The following is a 24,136-nucleotide window of genomic DNA, read 5'->3' on the forward strand; positions in this document are numbered from 1 at the left end:
CTAACTCTATGGGTGAAGCAAACTCGGACTTGCTGGGCTGTATAATTCCTTCTTTTAAATATTCGTCTAGCAACCGCTGTAATTTTTCCTTCTCTGAGTAAGCGAGTCGTCTTGGGGCACAGCTAAAAGGTTTAAATGTTTCGAAATTTAGATTAATTTTACAATTAACCAATGTTTCCTCAGGCTTTTTATACCCTTGCAGGGTATTATAATTTCAGTCAGAAGTTTGCGACGCAGTGAAGGAGGCACCTCCGACCATATAAAGTATATATATTCGTGAATTTGAGATATAGTCATTTTATTATACTCTACAATTTTGTGTAAAATTTTATTAATATCAGACTACTATATCATATAGCTCCCATAGGAACTATCGGGAAATTAATACAATTAAAAATGATAATATTTTCAGTTTTCAACAAATTTTTATTTAATTTGAGGTATAGAAATTAATACAATTAAAAATTATAATATTTTTAGTTTCCAACAAATTTTTATTTCATTTGAGGTATAGCCATTTCATATTAGTCTTAAATATTGAGTCAAATTTTATAAAAATCGGACGACTATATGATATATGTGCCATACAAACGATCGTTTGTTGTAGAGCAAAATGCAAATCAGTGAATGTAAAACTGAAAATATAATATGTATAGGTGAATGAAATGAAATCAGGTATTACTTCATTGTTGTTTAACACAAATATATGTAATTAATATTGTTTGGATTCCTAATCATCGAAGTTCTATCTGCAAGGGTATATAAACTTCGGCGTGCCGAAGTTAGCTTATTTTCTTGTTTACATTTAAATTTAAATTTAAATATTTTGGTTAATGTATTTCGATATACAAAGTTTGTTTCAAAAGAATGAAACAATACAGGTCGGAGTAAACATTTCGAATAAGTGGATTTGGTCTCAAAATAAATCGTGTAGAAAGTCACACTTGTTCACAAATTAAATAACTCATAATTTCGAGCCCAAAGTTTGCATATAATTTTAGAACTGGACACCAACTAAAAACTGGATGCGATATTTGACACGCGTGCAAATTGCGAGTACTTGACCACTGGTCATCTAAATCGGTAATGAGCTGGCCAATCGTTACAGAATGATCAGCACCTTCCACTGTAATGCTTCCGCGGTCTAAAATAAATATCAGTATTACAACTCTGCTTGATCCTGTAGAAGGCAATGCCTACGGGAATACCAAAAGATTTAATACAAGTAAATAAATTATACCCAAAATATGTGTCCTAATATATTTATTTTCATAAGTGTTCTGACTGTGGTGCATTATGATTCCTAATCCTTGAGCTTTAGTTTTAAACTAGATGAGTTTAAAAATTTCCTGTTTCCGAAGTATGCAATTATGTCCCCTAACAATTGTTGATAGAGCCTAACGTTAAGCAACTACAATATATAAATTCCGAAAATATTAAAAAAAAATTATTTAACACAAATAGAAACTTACCCTGAGCGCACCGGCCACTACAAGAACTGACTTAATTGCACGCAGACCCCAGTCATAATGATCTTGCTTAGAGAGGAGTTCCTTACATAAAGTATAAAGAGTGATAAATTTGCGTGCGAGCAAACGAGCTTCCTGAAATCCCTCGGCCACCAGCATTATCTCGCTTATTAAAGCGAAATCGGGTACAACCATTGCACATGGCCTATATAAGGCTTTTAGGTTCTCCGGCAATTCTGCTCGTCCAGCATAACCGGGATTCATCGTTATAAACACGCCAACGGTGGTACGTAAAACAATAGGCTCGCCCAAAAAGCTGAAAATTTGTTTCTTACTCTTAATAGCATCTTGTATACATTTTACTTGCACGGCAACTACGGATAAAACTTCCACTGAAATTCTATTGAACTCGTCAAAACATCCCCAAGCACCAGTTTGCGCTAGGCCCTTGTGAATATTGCCTATGGACTTATAATCCATTTGCTCTGAACAATTAAACACATAAACCATCATACCCAAAGCTCGTCCTAGGTCTTTAGTAGTTTCTGTTTTACCAGTCCCAGCCGGTCCTGCAGGAGCCCCACCCATCACCAAATGTAGTGACTGAGTAAGGGTAATATAGCAGCGATCTGTTAATGGTGTAATCACAAGTCGCGGCGTATTGCCTAAGTATTCGTAATCGTAACGGAATTGGGCATCACAGATATTAGCAAAACAATCATCAATCTTAGGGTCCCAACGGTGTCGCAATTGGCTTTGCCACTGAAAGGCGGTTTGTATTTCTACCTTTTTGGCTATTATAGTTGCTACAACATCGCGACTATGGACGTCAATGGTACAGACTGTCATGATCTTCTGCCTTTCGGCGGCTGTGAGATCGCCCAAAAGTAGTATTATAAGATTGTTAAGCTGGTTGACCTGTTTTTTATTATAATCTTTGAGTGCGTTCTCATAGCGCTGTTGAACCTTGGCAAATGCATCATTAGTCTCCGTAGTCCACATTATTTGTGTACCAACAAGAGCTGGCTGGGCAGGCCACTCAAATATCCATACGTGGCGAGGCTTGTTATCATAAAATGTTAAGGAACGCTTTAGTTGGTCGCGTAAAGTATCACGCATTTTATCTGTTATTCGGTTAAGCCAGACCTCTACTTTACCGCTGCAATCACAGTTCTCCAGAAATGGAACATACTCTTCTAGCTCTTTTGCTACCATTCCAGCTGCAAGCTTTGACCCAGAGATAAGATTAAGTTTTCCCATCGAGTCGTAGAGCTTTGTTAAGTGCCGCGCAACAAGGGCAGGGTTGTTACCATTAGACAAGATATCTAGCAGATCTGCGGAAGATACAAAATAAAATCGAGGATAGGCTAAGCGCTTGGTTTCTAAATAGTCATTCAATGCCTTCTCGCAGAGCAGCAGCATCTTAAGCAACATCTCAAGATGTTCATACAACTTGCTGCCGGATCTATTTGTGGATCTCACAACATTCCTGTCGGCGTTCATTTGAGCTAAAAGCGCCTTAAACTCTTTATCAATATAATCAAAACGTTTTGAGTCCTCGGGCAGCTGTGACCGAATATCCTCGGATCCGATGAAAATGCTTTCCAAGTATTGCCATTTTCGTTGCACTTCAAACCAAGATCCAATTATCTGATCAGCATTTGATAATCTGTTTTGCCAAAGGCGCACCTCGTGTTCAAAGAATGCAATATATTTTGATGAGGCCATATTCTGAAGTTGTCCTTGGTGGTCTTCTAATGTTTCGATCATTTCTTCAGATGCTTTTAGCAGCTTAATGCCGGTTCGTTCATGTATTTCTGAGCCGAACTCCATAGTGGCCCAAGCAGCAGCTATATCTCTAAGCTGCTTCTCCATTGCCATTTCTTTAACTGATTTGTCGACAATATTCTTTACCTCTTCTTCATACTCGTGAAGATTGAGATCAATCAAGTCCTTAAGTGTAGTGGAATCATCCATGCTAAACTTAACTTGGGTGGTTTGCATCAATTCTACCCAATGACGATCCCGGATGGCGGGATTTTGTAGCTCAGTTACCGCTCGAAGGGAGGTCATAAGATTTTTAAGTGATGCTTCTATAAAAATGAATGGCTCCCAATCTCGCATGGCTTTATCAAGACCACGAAGCTCACGGCCAAACTTTTTGCACTCCTGATCCATATTTTCGATGTCAATTTTTTTCCACGGAGTCTTTTTCCAATCGTTAATAGTAGACTGTATTGTGATGACAAAATCCCACATTATCTTTACCAGTTTTAAGTCAAATCTACAAAGTTCTATTTTTGAAGCATCTGGGCCCTGTAATTCAAATAGAACAGCTGATTCAGCTAGACTTTTTTGACGTTCTTCTAAAGCAACAATTTCCAAATCTGATTCGTCAATGCAATCATAGCAGTTTAAGCACGGAACAAAAAAGAACTTCTTTCCAATAAACTTCTTTCGGTAGGTATTTGCCATATTGTCGCAGAGAAGAATGCGCTTTTCAATAAGATCCACTTGATAGCTTTGTATTGGAGCAATAACCTGCTTTGTCGTAGCTGCTAGGCGTTTCACTTTCATCCAAGCATCAGGTAACTCGTTAATTTGGGCCAATTCAGTGTCTTTGAACTCGTAGTTGTAAAGTTTAAGAAAGTCAATAATTTCCTTAAGTGGTTCAAACATAGAATCATATATGTACTGCTTTTCGTTGATCTGATTCAGAACAGATAAAATCTTGACTAAACCTTCAAAATCATCCTTTTGCAGCTCTATTTTCAGTACTACATTGGCCTCATCAACAAAATCTTGCAGCTCCTATTATAAATAATACATAAATATATATAAGTAAATTAATTAACAAGTCAACCAAAAAAAAAACAAAAAAACGAAAAGAATACAAAAAAAAAATTATATATATATATATATATATATATATTTATATATTTAAGTTAAAAAACAATGAAGTAATACGTGCTTTCATTTCATTCACCTATACATATTATATTTACAATTTAACATCCACAGATTTGCATTTTTCCTCTACATCTAACGATCGTTTGTATGGCACCTATATGATATAATCGTCCGAATTTCGTAAATTTTGACACAAAATGTAAGACTAATATGAAATGGCTATGTCTCAAATTTGATCTAATTTTGTTGAGAACTGAAAATGTTATAATTTTTTTGGTATAAATTTTTCGATCATTAATATTGCAGCTATATAATATAGTCGTCTGATCCGACCCGTTCCGTTCTTGTATATATGTAGAGTTTGTATTATAATATTTATTTAGAATTAGTATGCTGAGATTAATATAAGAACTTAAACGACTTTAACAACTTTATCGACTTTAACAACATTCAAAATACTCCCGATAATTGCGACTGCTTCTGTTTACTTCTTTTCCGCAACTCATCCGCGCTCCCTTTTCTCTCTCGATCGCTCAAACGCCATTCACAACGAAACCCCTAGGTATTCGTTGTCCGCCAGTTCCTCACTACTTTACACTCGGCCCTCCTGCTCATCTTCATCTGACCCAGATGAAACCAACTCGTCGTCGTTGTCGGCTACGAACCTCCACAGCTTCATGTTATCGCAGCTAGTACTGGTTAAGTTTGGTCCTTCCACTTGGGCTGCTTTGCGCACGTCGTACCGCCCATTTCGCTTAATTTGGACGACCTCATATGGTCCTAAATACGGGCTAGCCAGCTTCCTTCCTGCGACGAACTGAGTCCTCTTGATTGCGACGAGATCACCCAATCTGTAGTCGTGAGCACGCTTGCGCTTTTTGTCGTAGTTTTGCTTATATATTTGCTGCGCCTCTTCAATGTTCTTTTTAGCTGTCTCTCGCATTTCTTGTCGCTCAAGGTTAAACTGGGAGACAAACTCTTCATTTAGGATTTCTTGCAAACGTTCTTCTGCATGGCTGTACATTCGTGTCCCAAACAACAGCTCAAATGGCGACATTTTTGTTGAGGAATTTACTTGTGAGTTTATAGCTTTTTGCACCTGAGGCACATATTTAAACCACTTGCTAGGCTCTTCTGCCGATACCTTGGCGATGACAGCAATGATTGATCGGTTAATACGCTCAACTTGGCCGTTTCCACGAGCTACTCCAGTAGTTGAGCAAATATGTTCCACTTTGTTGATGTTCAGCCACTCTTCAAACGCTCCAGATGTAAATGCGGAACCACGATCACTGACAACACGTTTAGGAAATCCAAACACATTGGACCACTCAGTGAATCTCCTGATAACCTCTTCCTGCCCTGTAGTTTTGGTGGGATAGAGCCAAACAAACTTGGCGAATCCATCGACAATTGCCAGTATATATTTGTAATGCTTTGATGTGGCGTCCATTGGCCCCAGATGGTCGATATGTAGTGTATGCAACGGGGTATCTCCTTTGGCGATGCAGTGCAATAGCCCTTCTTGCTTTCCCATCTTCTTACTGTAAATAATGCATTTAATACAGTTGGCTATAAAATTCGTTACCTTCCGCTCTACGTGAGGGATCCAAAACTGCTGCTTTACGGAATGAATTGTTTTTTGAACTGCAAAGTGGCCGACTTCATGAGACTCTCGAATGACATCTTTTTCCATCGATTTCGGCACAACAATAAGATCGTTGCCTTCGACTGTTCGGTAAAGAATATCGCCTTTCATCCTAAAATTTTGATATGGACGATCCTGGAGAATGACCAGAATTGCTTTACTGTATTCGTCATTCTGTTGTGCGTTCCTGATGCGTGCTGCTACTTCTGCTGTTACGATCCAAACTGACTCTGGATGGCGACTCAGGTGATCCACGTGTTTCATCTTGTTCCCTGGCTTGTGAACAACATTGCAGCTAAAGTCCTGTAGATACATTACGTACGCTGCAACTTCTCTCGGAATATCGTCTTTTCTGGTGGTGTCTTTGAACGCGGAGCAATCTGTGACAAGCTTGAAGTGAATGCCCATGAGGTAATGACGAAACTTTCTGAGCGCTAAATAGATAGCCTTCGCCTCTAAGATGTAGCTATGTCTTTCGGCCTCTGAAGCTGACGTCTTCTTACTCCAGAAATACACCGGGTGTAGTTGGCCATCAAATACCTGCAGTAAAACTGCCCCAAATCCGTCTTTACATGCATCGGTGTGCAGCTCAGTTTGTGCTGTTCGCGAGTATATGTGTAGCACCGGTTCGCAGGAGAGAATTCGCTTAAGCTCTTGAAGGGACTGCAGTTCTGCGCTTCCTATTTGGAATTCGACGTCCTTTCTGAGGAGATTGGTCAACGGTCGGGCAATATGAGCATAACCTGGAATGAACTTTCTGAAAAAACCTGTTAAACCAAGAAATGACTGCACCGCTCGTATATTTTTGGGTGTTTTAAATTTATTTACTGCCGATGTTTTTTCTTCGCCTGGCCATATCTTTCCATTTTCCACAGTATGTCCTAAAAAGTGTATACGGGACTGCATGAAGCTACATTTCTTCCACTTTATCTTCAGTCCAAACTGCATTGCTGTTTCTAGTACACGTCTTGTCTTTTTCATGCATTCCTCCGCTGTGGATGCGTATACAATAATATCGTCCATGTATAACTGCATCACATTGTCGTTGATCAGGTCTTGAAATATGTGATTAACAAATCTGATAAATGCAGCCGGTGAATTTTTAAATCCGAACGGAGCTTTGTTAAATTCATAGAGTCCTTCTTTTGTTACAAATGCCGTAAGCGGCTTGCTAGCCTCCGCCACAGCTACGTGAAAAAACCCATTTTCCAGATCCAGAGTTGAGAAAAATGCGGCCTCTTGAAGTTTTTCCAATACTTCTTCCATCAACGGTACTGGGAAACAATCCGCCAACACCATGCTGTTCAGTTTTCTGTAGTCAATACAGACTCGAAGGGAACCGTCTTTCTTCTTGACCACTACAACTCTGCTGGCCACGTTCGATGATGACTTACGTATTATTCCCTGGGTCAACCATTCTGTTATTTGGTTTTTAACAGCCTCGGCTTCGTTTGCAGACAGACGAGATGGTGACTGATGAAATGGTTTTATTACGCCATCTGGAGTGATCTTCAGCTCGACTGGACACTGGTTAGAAGGGTTTGATGGCCTTCTCTGGACTTCTTCGACGAGTTTTGACACTGCTTCTTTATACCTGGGTGAAACAGTAACCAAATTAGATGCTTCTATAATATTATAAACATCGGAGCCAAATCCATCTGCTTCTTTATCTTCAGTTCTCAAACCCGTCAATTTGAAGCCATTGTCGTCGCAGTAAAAGTTGAACTTTCTGGTAAAATCATGACCTAGCAACGCTCCACAATCGATGACGTCATTGGGCACGACTAGAAACTTTTGCTGCGTGAATAACTGATCGGCAACAACTTCAGCGGTGAAAAATCCAATAGGCTTTGTTTTTTTCTGGCCCAGACCACTCAACAACGATGCACTTTTATAAATATCAATGTTTCCAATTTTTTCAGCAATCTTCTTCGTGACAAGTGAAACATCCGATCCTGTATCGATCAAACAATTTATTTCAGCACCATTTACGGAGATTAGTTTGAAACGGCTTTGGTCAACCACCTTGCGAACATTTGCTTCTACAAACGGGCAATTTTTAGCAATATGACCGTTCTCATTGCATTTGAAGCACTTCGTTGGAGACTGGCAATCTATGATTTTATGCTCTGCTGAACCACACTTGAAACAGAATTCCTTTCGTTTCTGTTGGTTATTTGGTGATGCACTCCGCTTGTTCCACGAATTACGAGGCTTATCGTCCAGTTGCATTATAATTTCATATTGTTCTCTGAGGGATTTGAAGGTCTTGCACGAATAAAGTATTGCTTTGTACTCATTTTTTACATCAACTAGTCCGTTTACGATGTACTGCAGCACCGCTGATTCCTCAACCTTTCCTGCCATGGCAATCTGACGTAAATGTAAAATATATTCGTGAAATGTCTCGCTCTTCTTTTTCTTCCTGCTTTGCAACTGTCGATGCACGTCGGCGCTGGTGGTACTGCTTGAAAACTCTTCTATCAGTGCTCTCTTTAGCTCATTATTCGCTCACACACACTGACTGTAGAAACAATTTGGCTGCACCTATCATCTTGCCTCTGGCTTGTACATACATACATCTGTTTAAGTGTGAGATCGTATGCATCTGCATTTTTTTCGAACATTTCAAACCATTGTTGCACCAATTGACCATCAAAATCGTTTACCACTTTCTCAAAATTATCAATTTGTGGCTTGGCGCGGCCATTTGTGCTCTCATCAATTTGAATTTTTAATGACAACAACTGCAATATATTGTCGATTTTATTCTTCATATCCGAAACTTCCAATACATTCTCATTCTCTTTCAGTTCCACTGCTTCTTTCTGCTCCTCCTCGACTTCTTCCATATCTTGTACTTCTCTTCTATTTTTTGCCGGCGTTCTACGCGTCATTTTTTATTTTTTCCCCGTATCCAAGTTACAGCGAAAGGAATATAAGAGTACAGAATTAAACTGCGCAGCTGTCTTCTTTGATATTTTCTACCTGAATCGCTTTACTACGCAGTTCCTTTTTTCAACCGAATTTCACAACTTCTGTTCACAGCTTCTACTCACGCACTAGTTAATTTAACTCTTTTCTTAATTGTTTATCTCAGACCCGGTACGAGCCCCCAAATGTAGAGTTTGTATTATAATATTTATTTAGAATTAGTATGCTGAGATTAATATAAGAACTTAAACGACTTTAACAACTTTATCGACTTTAACAACATTCAAAATACTCCCGATAATTGCGACTGCTTCTGTTTACTTCTTTTCCGCAACTCATCCACGCTCCCTTTTCTCTCTCGATCGCTCAAACGCCATTCACAACGAAACCCCTAGGTATTCGTTGTCCGCCAGTTCCTCACTACTTTACATATATAATATGTCGAAACGGGCCGGTTCGGACAACTATATCATATAGCTGCCGTAGAAAGGACAAAAATGCATGAAATTTTCGATATAGCTATTTTGTATTATTATAATTGTATAAAAATCGGATGCCTATATATAAATATTTATAATTAAATACTTGGTTATTCGTAAGTTTAAAAAAATATTTTATTTTATTTAAACCAAATTATTTCAAGATATTTTTAATGAAGAACACCGACTGATTAATTTCGTGTCTCAAACTGAACTCAACCTATTGAACTAGGATGGCTGACGTTCAAGTCTCGGTCTTGAGCTTTTGTGGATCTTGATGGATTTCAAAAGATCCTAAGAGAGAGCTTAATTGATTCTTTAATTTCTCTTGAATTCAAGTGCATTCGTTCTTGGATACAAGTGCTCTTTTGAAATTTGATAATTTTGTTTTCGAGCTAGCGAGTCCGAACTTTGAGCGTGTGAACGCGACAAATAGGGTAGAATGTTCAGACAATAAAATTGTTTAGTCTACTACTGGGGACTTGTGTTTATTGTACCATCGCACAGTGGTCCGGCTATATGGAAAAAGTGGTCATAAATCAGAAACTCAACGAAGAGAATTCAAAATTTGTACTCGGGGGTTTTGGGGGTCGATGATTTCGAATATGAAGTCGAAATTTCAAAATTCAAAATGGCGGCTCTAATATGGCAGTTGTGACTTCCGTAATTAGCTGGTGAATATATTATCTTATTTTTCACGACCCCAGAGAGTACCACATGGAGGTTTACGGTAAATTTAGACTCTCCTTTTTTTAAATTTTTATTGTAATTTTTCGCCACTAAAGTGGCTAAAGTCCGTGGGACTGTGGATATGTCACTCCCCCAATATTTGAATTTGGCCTGTCCTCAGGCAGATAATGTGAGATAAATCATGATGTTATTTTCCAGAATGATCTGATCATTTACAATTTGTTCCGGGATCGGTTGTTCTTCTTGTGTTTTCTTATATTTAACAATTAGTTTCTTAGGTATACTCTTAAATTTATAGATGACATAAAATATTAAACTTAGGATTGTAATGACAAAAGATGGATTAAATAATAACTTTTGTTTGAATGTATGCCAAAGGTTTTATTTTGGTTATGTTGTTAACAATATAAATTGACTGTGTAAAATCTGCAAAGTTGTTTGAAATTATAAATTCATTTATTTGTATAGTACAATTCTTTATTTTAATACTGTTGTTTTCTTGTATAGAAACTCTATTGTTGATGCATTTTTGATTAACGAGTGTTTCTGTAATATTCCAGATGACTAATTTGTTTGGTTCTACATAATTGATTTGGAAATCTTTGTGTGCTTTGTGCTTTCGAAAATTGGTTTACCTGTATGTGTGTTATAGACCTTATCTTCGTAAATATAAAACTTGTCAAGTACAGATTCGGTCAGGATGTAATTGGAATTGTCAGGATATGGGGCTATTTGGAATATTGGGACTTTCATTATATCGCTAGGAATATGGGAATATCCAAGTGGATGTTTGAACTTTTAGCATTTTCTCTGAATTTACTTGATTCAAATAATCGTGTTTAAGTATTTTCGGATTAAAAATTCCCAGCCTCGTGAGTTGCATACCCATTTCTATATCCTCAATATATTCGGTGAATTTTTGTAAATTGAAAATAAGTACTGCTACCTGTTGGTCTTTTTCCTTTTCTATTTTGAATATGTTGATGATATCTATCCCGCTATTAATCACATCTATAATCATATACAAATCATGATTCTGAACGGAATTTTCTGACAAGTTATTGATTTTGCTTTCTAACTCATCTCTGTCATCCTGATCTAGCGTGCCGAATAAATATTTGTACGCTGTTTCTACAATATTTACCTATATAGACCTCGTTTGTTTCTCTAATTTATTCTCAAACCGTTTATTTTCATTTTTAGTTTTTCGACTAAGTAATCTATTTGGATTACATCAGGAAAATATTTCGCCTCATCCAATAAGTTCTCAAACATTAACATGGTCTTAGTTATGTTTATGCTTAAGTAGTGATATTCGTAACTTGTAGGTATCTACGTAACTACTGTTTGAAATAATAGGTATCAATTTTTAGCACTTATTGAATTTACTTCTATGCTACTGCCTTGGACTACGGTGATGAGAGCGATGATTGCCAGACATATAACTATTATGGGGAATACGGGGCATCTCTTAATCTTCTTCGATGGGTCTGGAATTATCGTATTTACTTTGGTTAGTATTCTTTTGTTTCTTGAATTTGGACTTGTAATGTACGATTTTCCTGCCTCTCTTTGTTTCCTCGAAGTGTTTATCATTCACTTGTCTAATCTGACCTGTTTTCTTAAAAGGGTTGGTCACCTTACCTTTAACTAATGGGGATTGCCTGTATTTCGTATCAACATCATAACTATGTCTGTTTTTGTTACGCTGGTCAATTTTGTTAATTTTATTTTGTTGTACATCGAAATCGGGGCTTCCTGCATATAGAAAATTATATGTGATTATAAACATATAGGATCATTTCAAATTTTGTGCATTGATCTTCTATATTTTGTTCACTACCAATAATTCTCAGCTTCTCATTTACAGTCTTATGAAATTTTTCTATGTCAGATACACCATTTTTACTTGTCGTAATGGTTATATCTACGCCTTCTGATCTTAGCCAGTTTTGCAATGCAAACACAAAAACGCTGAATCTTTATCCCTTTTCAATTTTGCGGTTTTCCCATGTCAGTAAATATGTTCATAAGGGCTCTCTTTGCTTCTACCCAATCTCTACTTTTTACTTCAATTAGGGTAGCAAATTTCAGATAGATATTTATGCAAGATAGGAAGGTTTGATTTCCTGTTAGATAAAAATCAATCACGTATTGTTCTCTAGCGTTTAGGACTTCAGGTGTCGTTTTAAAAATAAGTTTCGTATTCCTATATTCAGTTTTAGCTATGTTGCAAACTTCGCATTCATTGATTATATTCTGAATGAGTTTCTGACTGTCAGGATAGTAATATTCTTCTCTAAACCAATTAATGGTTTTTTATATACCTGGGTGTAAAAGTTCCTTATGTTTCTTTAAAATTAAATCTTTAAATTCAGCATATGTCAGAATATCAGTTAACTTCTAAGTACATCGCAACAATTTTGTGAAACAATTACGGCTTATGATTTCAATATATGCCCTTTGGAATATCAGAAAGTCGTCGTCATCTTGGAAGTAAAGTGTGCTTTTGTTTGTGAAGAAATATACCTTGATGAGAGGTTTGGCTAACTCGATCGTCATTTCTTTATATGTGATTTTTATTTTTAATTTCTGAAAATAATGACTCGTGCTAACTTAGTCTACTTCTTCTTTTTCTTTCTCTATTTGCCTAGAGAAAAAGTATACGGGTCTTTCGGTTATGGAGATGTAGTTTAAGTTATCTTCAGCAGCACTATGCATTGTTGCATCCATGCTGTCCGCAATTTCGCTAACCATGGCTTCTTCTATTACTGTGCGGGAAAGAGCATCCGCTACATAATCTTCTTTGTCTGGAATATACTTAATTTTGTAATAAAATTCGTTCAATTTGATTTTCCACCTTTGCAATTTCATGTTGGGTTCTTTAATGTTGTTAAGCCACACCAGTGGTTTGTGATCGCTTAATATTTCAAACGGCCTTCCAAATAGATATGACCTAAAATATTTAGTTTCCCAAACAATAGCTAACAGTTTTGCTTGCATAACATACGGGCTTATAATTTTGTGACAAAACAGCACCGATTGCTATATTACTAGCGTCAGTTGTTAGGGAAAAGGTTTTTGTGAAATCAGGATAGATTAAAATTGGATCTGAAATTATCAGTACCTTTAATTTTTCAAATGACTCCATGTAATCTCTGCTTTTGGTATCGATTACCGCTCCTTTTCTCAACTTTTGGGTCATAGGTTTAACTGCCTTAGAGTTAGGAATGAATTTGCGATAGAACCCACATAATCCTAAAAATGATTTTATTTGTTTAGGAGTTTTTGGTAATGGGAAATTTGTGATTGCGTTTGTTTTGTATGGGTTAGGTAGAATTCCTAACCTAATTCTGTTTCTTTCTTCATAAACTCTCATTTATCTAATTGCAATTTCAAATGAGCGTCCCTTAATTTTCCAAATACTTTCTTTAATGATAAAATGTGTCCCTCCAATGAAGTGGAGTAAATTATAATATCATCCAAGTATACGAAGCAATCCTTGTAGATTAAGTCTTCTAACAAGTTGTTCATGCATCTCTGAAAAGTTGCAGGTGCATTTTTAAGGCCAAAGGGCATGCGGGTATATTCGTAGTTTGGTTGAAAACGCTGTTTTTGCAATAGATTTTTCTTCCATCTGAATTTGATGGAAACCTTTAGCTAGATCAATAGTAGTGAAATACTGACATCTTCCCAATTTGTCAAGTACTTCATCCATTCTAGGAATCGGAAACTTTTCGTTTATTGTTATTTCATTGAGATTCCTACTAGTCTGAATTTTGGTTTACCTGAGGCGTCTGCCTTCTTTGGAACTACCCAAATAGGTGAACAATAGGGGGACTTTGATTTTCGGATAATGCCCTGCTCTATCATTTCCTTAATTTGTTTATTTACCTCCTGATCAACACTCTGAGGGTATTTGTATGGTTTGCGATAAACCGGGTCTTCATGCTGAGTTTGGATAACATGCTTAATAGTTCTAGTGAAAGTCAAATTCTCTTCTGTACTGAATGTCTCAATATTTGTATAGGACCTTCTTTAAACATTCCATTTCTTTAACATTGAGATGTTCGAGTCTAAACCCGTTACATTTTTATTATCATTACAGATCGCGAAATTAATTGTTTCATCAGCAATGGATGTGGGATCGGATTGTATTGCATATGCATCCTCTGCATCTTTACTGTTTTTAGGAGTAAGGCACTTCAGGGGTGCGGTCTTCTCCATTTTTGTTTTGTTTTGGTGTTAACCTTTTTTGATTTGGGACTAAGACACTTTGCTAGTGAGGTCTCATCCTTTTTAATTGGGTCAAGGCATCTAGTTGATGCTTTCTCGCCCTTTTTATTTGGGTCAAGGCATCTTGTTTAAGCGGTCTTACCCTTTCTCTCCTTATACCAGAATTTATAGGCTTATAGGTTTTTGAACCTAAGATTATAGTCTCCTTCTCATAGTCAATCTTTGCTTTGGTATCTTCTAAATATTGACGACCTAACAGAAATTCATAACTTTGAGAGAATTTATGCACATAGAATTTTTGTTCAAACGGAGAGGTTACATTGGGCTTAATAAATATGCTTTTGATTAATTTTATTAGGCCCTTAATTGTATATACCGTGAGATTTTCTTTAATTTTCTTTAAATTTGCAAAAATTTTCCCTAATGATGTTGATGGACGACCCTGTGTCAATCATACCTTTGTAAAGAATATTCCGATACTCAATTCTTACATATGGACTGACTCTTCCTCTTCTCCCGTGTACGAGGTATCGAAGGCAGTTTTATGAAAATTTACGTCTACTTCCATTTTGTTCTGTCCACTGCTACTTTCTCTTTGTCTTTTTACAGGACCATTGTTACCTGGGTTATGCGAAGTAGAGGGTAGATAATTCAAGGGGTTATTCTGCCTAGCTTGATTTGAACTATTCCTAAAATTGTGATATACTTGCGGGTCAACAATAGGAGGGTTGCTTGGATTACGATTCTAGTTATTTCTATTTGAATTTTTGTCTTGATTTGTATTATGTCTGTTGTTGTAATACCTTTGATTTTTGCTTAGATTTTTGTTTCCCTTTTCTTGCGATTATGATCGTGAAATTTTTGTAAATAAACGTCTTCATGATTTGCATCATAAAGACTGATCTCCATGGTGACTTGTTTAAATTTACTCCTGCTTGAGTCACAGCTTCCAATGCAGTATCTACTATCACTCGCTTGATAGCGCCGTAAATGATGTGAGCTTGACAGGCATTTTGTGTGGGGTAGAGGGTCAGTAACTGATCGACTTGATGATGAACACTGATAGCTTTCAAGGTGTGCCATCGTCGTAGTGTAGCTCTTTGATTTGGCTTAACAGCTGATTCAAATGAAGCTCGGAGAGTTGTGCCACTGTTGCCATTTTTACTTTTGGTAAATTTTAGTTGTATTAAAAAAGACACAGAATTAAAAATTCGAATTTTAATTTTGTTTCCGACCGCACGGGATTTTCATTTAGAATACTACTTGCACATAGATTCTTTAGCTGATCAATCTTTTTGAGTCACTGTTTTAATTCGCTGGTCTGGATAGCTAGTTGCGTAGCGTATCCTTAAATTTTACCAGTAACGTACTAAAAGAATTCTTTCGATCCTACCGACTGAGCCAATTAAATACTTGGTTATTCGTTAGTTTAAAAAAATATTTTATTTTATTTAAACCGAATTATTACAAGAAATTTTTAATGAAGAACACCGATCGATTAATTTCGTGTCTCAAACTGAACTCAACTTATTGAACTAGGATGGCTGACGTTCAAGTCTCGGTCTCGAGCTTTTGTGGATCTTGATGGATTTCAAAAGATCATAAGAGAGAGCTTAATTGATTCTTTAATTTCTCTTGGATTCAAGTGCATTCGCTCTTGGATACAAGTGCTCTTTTGAAATTTGATAATTTTGTTTTCGAGCTAGCGAGTCCGAACTTTGAGCGTGTGAACGCGACAAATAGGGTAGAATGTTCAGACAATAAAATTGTTTAGTCTACTACTGGGGACTTGTGTTTATTGTACCATCGGACTCGTGTGGAGTTGTGGTGTCCGATGACTGTATAGTTATCATTCAATGATGATTCATAGGATTACATATGTGTAATAAGTAGGGATATGCTAAAGTCCGTGGGAATGTGGATATGTCACTCCCCCAATATTTGAATTTGGCCTGTCCTCAGGCAGATAATGTGAGATAAATCAATCAATCGTTAGATATATTGGAAGGCGGGAAATTGTGAATGTAAAACTATAATTGTAAAACTTTATGTAACTGTAAAACTGCAAATAATAAAAAATAATGTGTTATGAATGAATAAATGAATCTTATGAAAGAAGGCATGTATTGTTTTTTGACATAAATATATATAATATATATTGTATTAATACGTAGTCATCGAAATGCAGTCTTCAAGGGTATAAAAACTTCGGCGTATAGAAGTTAGCTTATTTTCTGGCTGTGTATGATTAAGTTTCCGTTCACTTCGCGCTCGCTTCCAAATATTCTGTTTTGTGTATTTAATTTCTATTTTTTCACAATTTAGTTGTTTATTTTTGAATTATTTCTGTTGAACGTATGTAACAGGTAAATAAGTAAGTTCTTATAATAACTTTTCATATTGGGTGTGCCGATAAAAACATGCAAAAGGTTATCTTTCAATCGGTTTGCTGACTGTCGACCCCATCGTGCTCTTGCCGGCCGGACGGTTGATGATGTAAGAAAAACCATCAGCTTACACTACTGCTGCGAGATCTGTCATGACTTTGAAAGGAATATGTTATCTTTTATTTGGCAAGCCAAGAGTGGTTTTAAGGAGATAATATCGAGTTTTCGTAAAACTAACGATATGTTCTTGGCACTGGATAGTTCATTTAATAGGCTCCAATACGGTCATGACAAGTAATGAGTATGTCCAGCAAAATGCCCTAACAGCAGAATCACATATTGCTAGACGTTATCGCCTTGATTCAAGTCAGAACCAGAGCCGAAACAAATCTTCCAAAACAAATGTAACAAATGAACTCTTTCGCACATTTTGCTCTACCAATTTCTGACCTGAGAAAGAGGCTGCCATAGGAATGATCGGAAAATTTTTACAAAAAAAATTATAGCATTTTCAGTTTTCAACAGAATTTGATAAAAAATTGAGAAATAGACATTTTATATTACTTTAAAATTTTGTGTAAAATTTCATATAGCTGCCATAGGAACGATCGAGAAATTAATGCAATTGAAAATTATAACTTTTTTAGTTTTTAACAAAGTCAATAAATTTAAGATATAGCCATTTAATATAAGGCTTAAATTATGTGTCAAATCTAACGATCGTTAGATGTAGATGAAAAATGCAAATCTGTGAATGTAAAACTGTAAATATAATATAAGTACATATATGTGAATGAAATGAAAGCAGGATTTACTTCATAGTTTTTTAACATAAATATATTTAATTTATATTGTATGGATTCCTAGCCATTGAAGTTCTATCTGTGTTTGGTTTGGTCGCTTGTCCCATTGTGCGGGAGAGCGGCGTTCGGCTGGTCGCTCGCTCGGTGGGATAGTGCATACGAGAGAGATGGAATGAGAGGAGAAGAACAGTCTGCATTTGCGAACGACGAGGAACGCACGCCGCCGATCTAACGCCGTATTATTTATACACACACGCCTGTACATAGAATAGTAAATTAAATATTGAATTTAATCGCTGTGTGTTTGATCTTGCCTGGGGAACCCCTCTTACAATGACCTCTTGCTAAAGATACAAGGGGACACAACTATTCATGGTGGCCCATGAGGGGACCCTGCAAGTTAAAACGTTAAAGTTGGCAATTTGGTGTGTAAATAGATTACGTTAGATCGCGGCGGCGTCAAGTTTCCAAGTCGGCTCGGCAAATTGCCTGAAAAGAGGAAAGCGATACATAGGCGCAACAACGGCGGTTTTCCGAATTGTCGAGACGATTTTCTTCTGCGCTTATTCCCGGCCTCTCGAAACACGGGAAAGGAAACGACGATACATAGACGCCGCAGCTGCAGGTCACGGAACTTTCGAGACGCTTTTTCTTTGCTTTCGCTGCTTCTGGAGGGTGGAATCTTGTGTGTAAACGGAGTAAGTGGACAAGTTGCGTGCGAGACAAGAATTTACCGAATTTTCTAATTACATGATTTTTGGGTTGGTGAGTTGCGCTAAGTTTGTTTTACGTTCGGCAGCATGAAATCTGATTCGGAGGCTCCGACTTTGGAGCAGTTAGTAAATTTGCAGACAAATCGTTACCAATCTCTCAAATCGGTCTTGCAGAATTTTAAGAAGGATTCGCAATCGAGGAAAACAAGAATTTATCTAAAGAAGCGTCTGGAACAAGTGGAAGAAATTAGGAACGCGTTTCGGGAGACGGATTCCGTGATCGTGAATCTAGAAGGGTTTGCGGGCTCAAGCTATGCCGGGAAAAATTTCCTATCGGAATTCGAGGAGCGCTATATGGACGCCTATTGCGCCATCGCGGAGGACTTGGACAAACTTGGATCCGAGATTCCGGCACCGCCGCCCCCAACAGGTGGGGGCGCCGACCCGGAAGTGCGACTGAACATGCCACAGATGGCAGTTCCCAAGTTCTCCGGTGAGTGTGTGAGCTGGCCAGGATATTATGACGCCTTCATGAGCCTCATACATAACAACAACAATTTGAGTAATGTTCAACGGTTACACTTTCTCAAAGAGTCGTTGCCACCAGGGCGCGATAATGACATCCGACAAATGCAGCTCATGGAGTCAAACTACGCCGTGGCGTGGGGAATGATGATTAAAAGGTATAATAATCCTCGTCTCGTCTTTTCTCACCACATGAACGCTATCTACGCTTTGCCCAGGTTGCAAAGAGATAGTACCGAATTAATAAGATCGATGTTAAGCACGGTCAATGTTTGCCTGGCTGCATTCCGCCGCGTTCAAGCCTTGGACGGGGAATCGCAGCACTGGTTGGCGCATTACGTAGCATCGAAGCTGCCCAAGGAGACCCATAACGCTTGGGAGCATCATCAAGGAAGCGGCGCCGCCGTTCCAACCTACAAGGAATTGGAATCATTTTTGAATGATCGGCTAATCATAATGGATGCGATTGAGAACCGAAGCTCGTCGTACGACTCCAATATTGGCCCAGGATCCACCGACCCGAGCAAACGAGTGCGAGTGCATAATGCACAGGAGCGCTTAGGACGGGCGAATAGCGCCTGCTACCACTGTGGGGGCGACCATATTCTGCGTCGTTGCACAGCCTTTCTGGCCTTGGACTGCTATCAGAGAAAGGATATAGTGAGCAGAGCGAAATGATGTATTAATTGTTTGAGCAAGTCACATGCGCTGCCGCGCTGCACTAGCAACAAGAGCTGCCAAGTATGTGGGCAGCGCCATCACACCCTGTTGCACTTCCCAGTAATGGCTCAGCCGGCCCGGCCTTCAACGCCGCATCTTAGTACACCCACAGCCACGGAGAACATATCTCGGCAAACGCCACGGTCAATTTCGAGTCAAAACCCAAGCGCATCTTACAGATGCCATTCGGCAACGTCGCCGAATGTTTCTTCGAGGAGCGTACTTCTCGCCACTGCTCGTATCACCGTGCGAAATTCGGTCAACGGGCTGCAAGCCATCATTAATGCTCTCATTGATCAAGGATCTGAGGCAACCATAGTATCTGAGCACGTCGTACAGTCCCTGCATCTGACGCGGGCCAGTACCCGAGCGTCGTCGTTGCAAGTATAAGGTCAATTTCGAAATCGTCAGTATTATTAACCCCACTTTTTCTTTAGAGGTCGATTCAGCATACGTTCTCCCTTCGGTTACTTCCTGCCTGCCGAGTCTTAGCTTCACGCCACAGCGTTGAGATAATATTCGAGGGCTCTCGTTGGCAGATCCTCACTACTCCCGGTCGAAGCGAGTCGACCTCATTCTAGGAGTGGACATGTTGGCGCAAATAATGTTGCCAGACACCAGGATCGGACTGCCCGGCGAGCCCTTAGCTCAGAATACGCACTTCGGATGGATTCTCTCTGGACGTGCAGAAGGCGTGAGGGAATCAACCCAGTTGCGCTGTCATCGAGTGCTTTTGGACACCGAGGCATGGCTGAAGCGCTTCTGTGAGGTAGAGTCAGTCCCAGAACGCCCTTCGTTATCGGAGGGGGACCTCTGGTGCGAGGCCTTCTTTCAGAAGACTTACGTACGTCGAGGGGATGGCCGCTATATAGTGCGGTTGCCCTTTAAAACCTATCGGGACCCAGCCATGGTCCTAGGAAGATCTCAGCAAATGGCGCTTAATCGGTTCCTACAATTGGAAAGACGCCTGTCCAGCAGTCCAGACCGGTGGAGCAAATATGTGGATGATGGAATACTTCGCGCTCGAGCAAATAGCGCCGGCTGTGGGCAGTGAAAGTAGTTCAGTAAAGAATACTTCCACTAATATGCATGTAACCTCTTGTGTACTCCCACATCACGCTGTCTTCAAGAAGGAGCCTCAGTCGGCAAAACAGCGAATCGTCTTCGACGCCTCCTCAAGGACAAGCAACGGAAGGTCGTTAAACGATATTCTGTGGACCGGGCCTACACTGCAAAACGACATGTCGGCAGTCATACTCAATTGGCGGAAATATCGTTTCGTTTTCACGACGGATATACAAAAAATGTATCGCTGCATTGATGTGCACCCGGAAGACGCCCAATATCAGCGGATTTTATGGAGGGCGGCGGATGGATCGATCCACGTTTATGCATTGTCGACGCTAACGTTCGGAACGGCTTCTGCGCCCTTCACGGCCATCAGGGTCATTCAACAGCTAGCGAGGGATGAACGGCGTTCATTTCCTAAAGCGGAAGAGGTGTTGATGCATGAGATATACGTGGACGACATTCTTTCCGGAGGACATTCGTTAGAAGAGACGGAAGACAAGAGGACCCAGGTGGCGGGGGCGATAAAATCCGCGCGTATGGAGTTGCGGAAATGGTCCAGCAATGAAGCGAGTATCCTGCTCTCTATTCCGTTGGAGCATCAGTGCAGTCAGACACCTTTAAACTGGGACACCACGGATCCTATCAAGGCGGTAGGAATGTATTGGCTTCCAAATAAGGACTGTTTTAAATTTCGGATCAATTTTGAGATACCGGATAGCTTAACCAAAAGGATGATTCTGTCGAGCATAGCAAGGCTGTTTGACCCGCTGGGTCTCATCGCGCCGGTCATCATCTCGGGCAAGTTAATATTGAAGGACGTAACTATGGCGAAGAAAACGCATGCAGACGGAACTCTGGCAAGTCTGCATTTGCGAACGACGAGGAACGCACGCCGCCGATCTAACGCCGTATTATTTATACACACACGCCTGTATATATAGAAAAATAAATTAAATATTGAATTTATTCGCTGTGTTTGATCTTGCCTGGGGAACCCCTCTTACAATGACCTCTTGCTAATAATACAAGGGGACACAACTGTTCATGGTGGCCCATGAGGGGACCTTTTTCTGGACGGATGCTACGATTCTTCTGCATTGGCTACACGGGGACGTCAACAGATGGAAGACTTTCGTCGCTAACAGGGTCGCCTTTATTCTGGATCATTCTACGCCATCGCAATGGAGGCATGTAGGGACCAACGAGAACCCAGCAGACTGTGCGACAAGAGGGCTATCTCCGGGTGAGCTAGCGGGCTACGGCTTGTGGTGGCGAGGCCCGGAGTGGCTTACACGCTGTCAAGGTGACTGGCCTTCGACGGAGGTCGGTCAGGCCGACATGAATGATGCCGCCTTAGAGGCGAAGACGGATAAAGTTCGCGTTCACCACACAGTCCCGCTGCCATCGTTGATTGAAAGATTTTCGAGTTTCACCCAGGCCGTGAGAGTCGTAGCGTACGTAATTCGGTTCAAGTCCAATACTGCCGGAAAAGGAGAGAGGCGCACCGGTCCCCTAGGCATCGAAGAGCTCGACCAGGCTCTATTCGCTATCGTGCGCATCGTCCAAGGGGAGTCTTTCGCGTCGGAGCTGACCGCAGTAAAAAATTCTAAGCGGCTGCCCTCCAGAAGTAAGCTCTCGAGCTTATCACCGATCTTAGTAGAGGGCATACTGCGAGTAAGGGGGAGATTACGCCATTCTGGTCTGTCGCACGAGCGTCGCCATCCCATAATCATTCCAAGCTCTCATCATTTTACACAACTGGTAATACGCTATTCGCATATCGTGACTCTGCACGGAGGTGCGCAGCTAACTCTGGCGCACACTCGCCAGCGGTTCTGGATACTGACAGGAAGGCAGGCGGTGCGATCGATTGTACGGAAATGTGTGAGGTGCTTTCGGGCCCGGCCAATCACGTCAGCACAGCTTATGGGAGATTTGCCTATACACAGAGTCAACCCCCCTAGTCGGCCATTTCTGGCGACTGGAGTTGATTACACAGGCGCTATAGAGCTGAAGGCAGCGCGGTTGCGAGGAACTGCCGGTTACAAAGGATACATCGCCGTTTTCATTTGCCTTGCAACAAAGGCAGTGCATCTAGAAGCGGTGACAGGACTCACCACGGAGCATTTTCTGCTAGCACTGGGAAGGTTTACCGGTCGGCGAGGGATCGTTCAACATCTCTACAGTGACAACGGAACCAACTTTGTCGGCGCGGACAATCTGATGAAGGCATTCTACGGTAAGCTTCAGGAGGATTATGAGAAGCTCATAGCCCCCAAGCTCGCTTCGCAACGAACCACCTGGCACTTTAATCCTCCGCAGTCGCCCAATTTTGGCGGGCTGAGGGAGGCTAATGTGAAGTCGGTGAAACATCATCTAAAGAGGGTCATTGGGGATCGGAGGCTCACCTATGAGGAGTTGTCAACGGTGCTCATAAGCATAGAGGCGTGCCTCAACTCCCGACCGCTCTGCCCTCTCACAGCTGATGCAGATGATCTCGAGGTGCTCACACCGGCTCACTTTTTGATTGGGGACTCCATGCTGGCGCCTCCGGAATATCGACCTCAGTCCAAGTCCTTCGTGGAGCAGTTTCTAGTCCAGCAATCCATGATAAGGCATTTCTGGAAGGCTTGGAGTCGGGACTGGCTAGCCAACCTGCAGCAGAGACCCAAGTGGTGTCAGGAGACTGAGGGCATTCAGCTCCACGACCTTGTCATCATCAAGGATGACCGATTTCCGCCGTCGCAATGGCTACTGGGGCGCGTCGTGGAGTTGCACCCAGGGACTGACGCGTTGGTCCGGGTTGTAACGCTTAAAACCAAGCAAGGCCATTTAAAACGGTCAGTGTCAAAACTTTGTCCACTGCCGATACGTTCTTAGAGCTCTCACTTTGCCACCTCAACCATAATGAATTGTTTCTTGCGCATGTTTCTTGTCTCATTTCTCCATACTAGATTCTACCCCGCCTACCACCGTGCAGGATCTGGACAAGCGGAGATGTTTCATGCTTAGTCTAGCATTGGCGGGCGGCATGTTTGGTTTGGTCGCTTGTCCCATTGTGCGGGAGAGCGGCGTTCGGCTGGTCGCTCGCTCGGTGGGATAGTGCATACGAGAGAGATGGAATGAGAGGAGAAGAACAGTCAGCATTTGCGAACGACGAGGAACGCACGTCGCCGATCTAACGCCGTATTATTTATACACACACGCCTGTACATAGGATAGTAAATTAAATATTGAATTTAATCGCTGAGTGTTTGATCTTGCCTGGGGAACCCCTTTTACAATGACCTCTTGCTAAAGATACAAGGGGACACAACTATTCAATCTGCAAGGGTATATAAACTTTGGCGTGCCGAAGTTGGCTTCAATTTTTTTTTCTTTTTTGTTGCCGGACATCGTGTTAAAATAATATTCCGAAAGGGAAATACCTCAGCACCGAACTCAACGTTGAACGGAGCATCGTTCGATTCAGGTACCTGAATGTCACGCTTGCCGCTTTGCTGAACTGGGGAGTATGCATAAGGCCATTCCTGCTCGACATTGATTTTTAT

General features: G+C 40.3%; 2 protein-coding genes across 2 annotated transcripts in view; one reads left to right on the top strand and one right to left on the bottom strand.

Moving 5' to 3' along the window:
- Positions 1-24,136, bottom strand: part of kl-5 (male fertility factor kl5) — a 243,383-nt gene that overhangs the window by 114,875 nt on the left and 104,372 nt on the right. Inside the window, exon 11 of the mRNA XM_086840572.1 lies at positions 1,473-4,280. Within this exon, the coding sequence (XP_086696698.1) occupies positions 1,473-4,280 (2,808 nt within the window). The remainder of the gene's footprint in view (positions 1-1,472; positions 4,281-24,136) is intronic.
- Positions 21,761-23,828, top strand: LOC147644804 (uncharacterized). Its single transcript, XM_086840573.1, has one exon. The coding sequence runs from the start codon at positions 21,924-21,926 to the stop codon at positions 23,463-23,465; it is 1,542 nt and encodes a 513-aa protein (XP_086696699.1). The 5' UTR covers positions 21,761-21,923; the 3' UTR covers positions 23,466-23,828.

Source organism: Drosophila serrata, unplaced genomic scaffold (assembly GCF_035046125.1).
Source record: "Drosophila serrata isolate PLE 108 unplaced genomic scaffold, ASM3504612v1 contig_92, whole genome shotgun sequence".
In the NCBI taxonomy this organism is placed as follows: Eukaryota; Metazoa; Arthropoda; class Insecta; order Diptera; family Drosophilidae; genus Drosophila; species Drosophila serrata.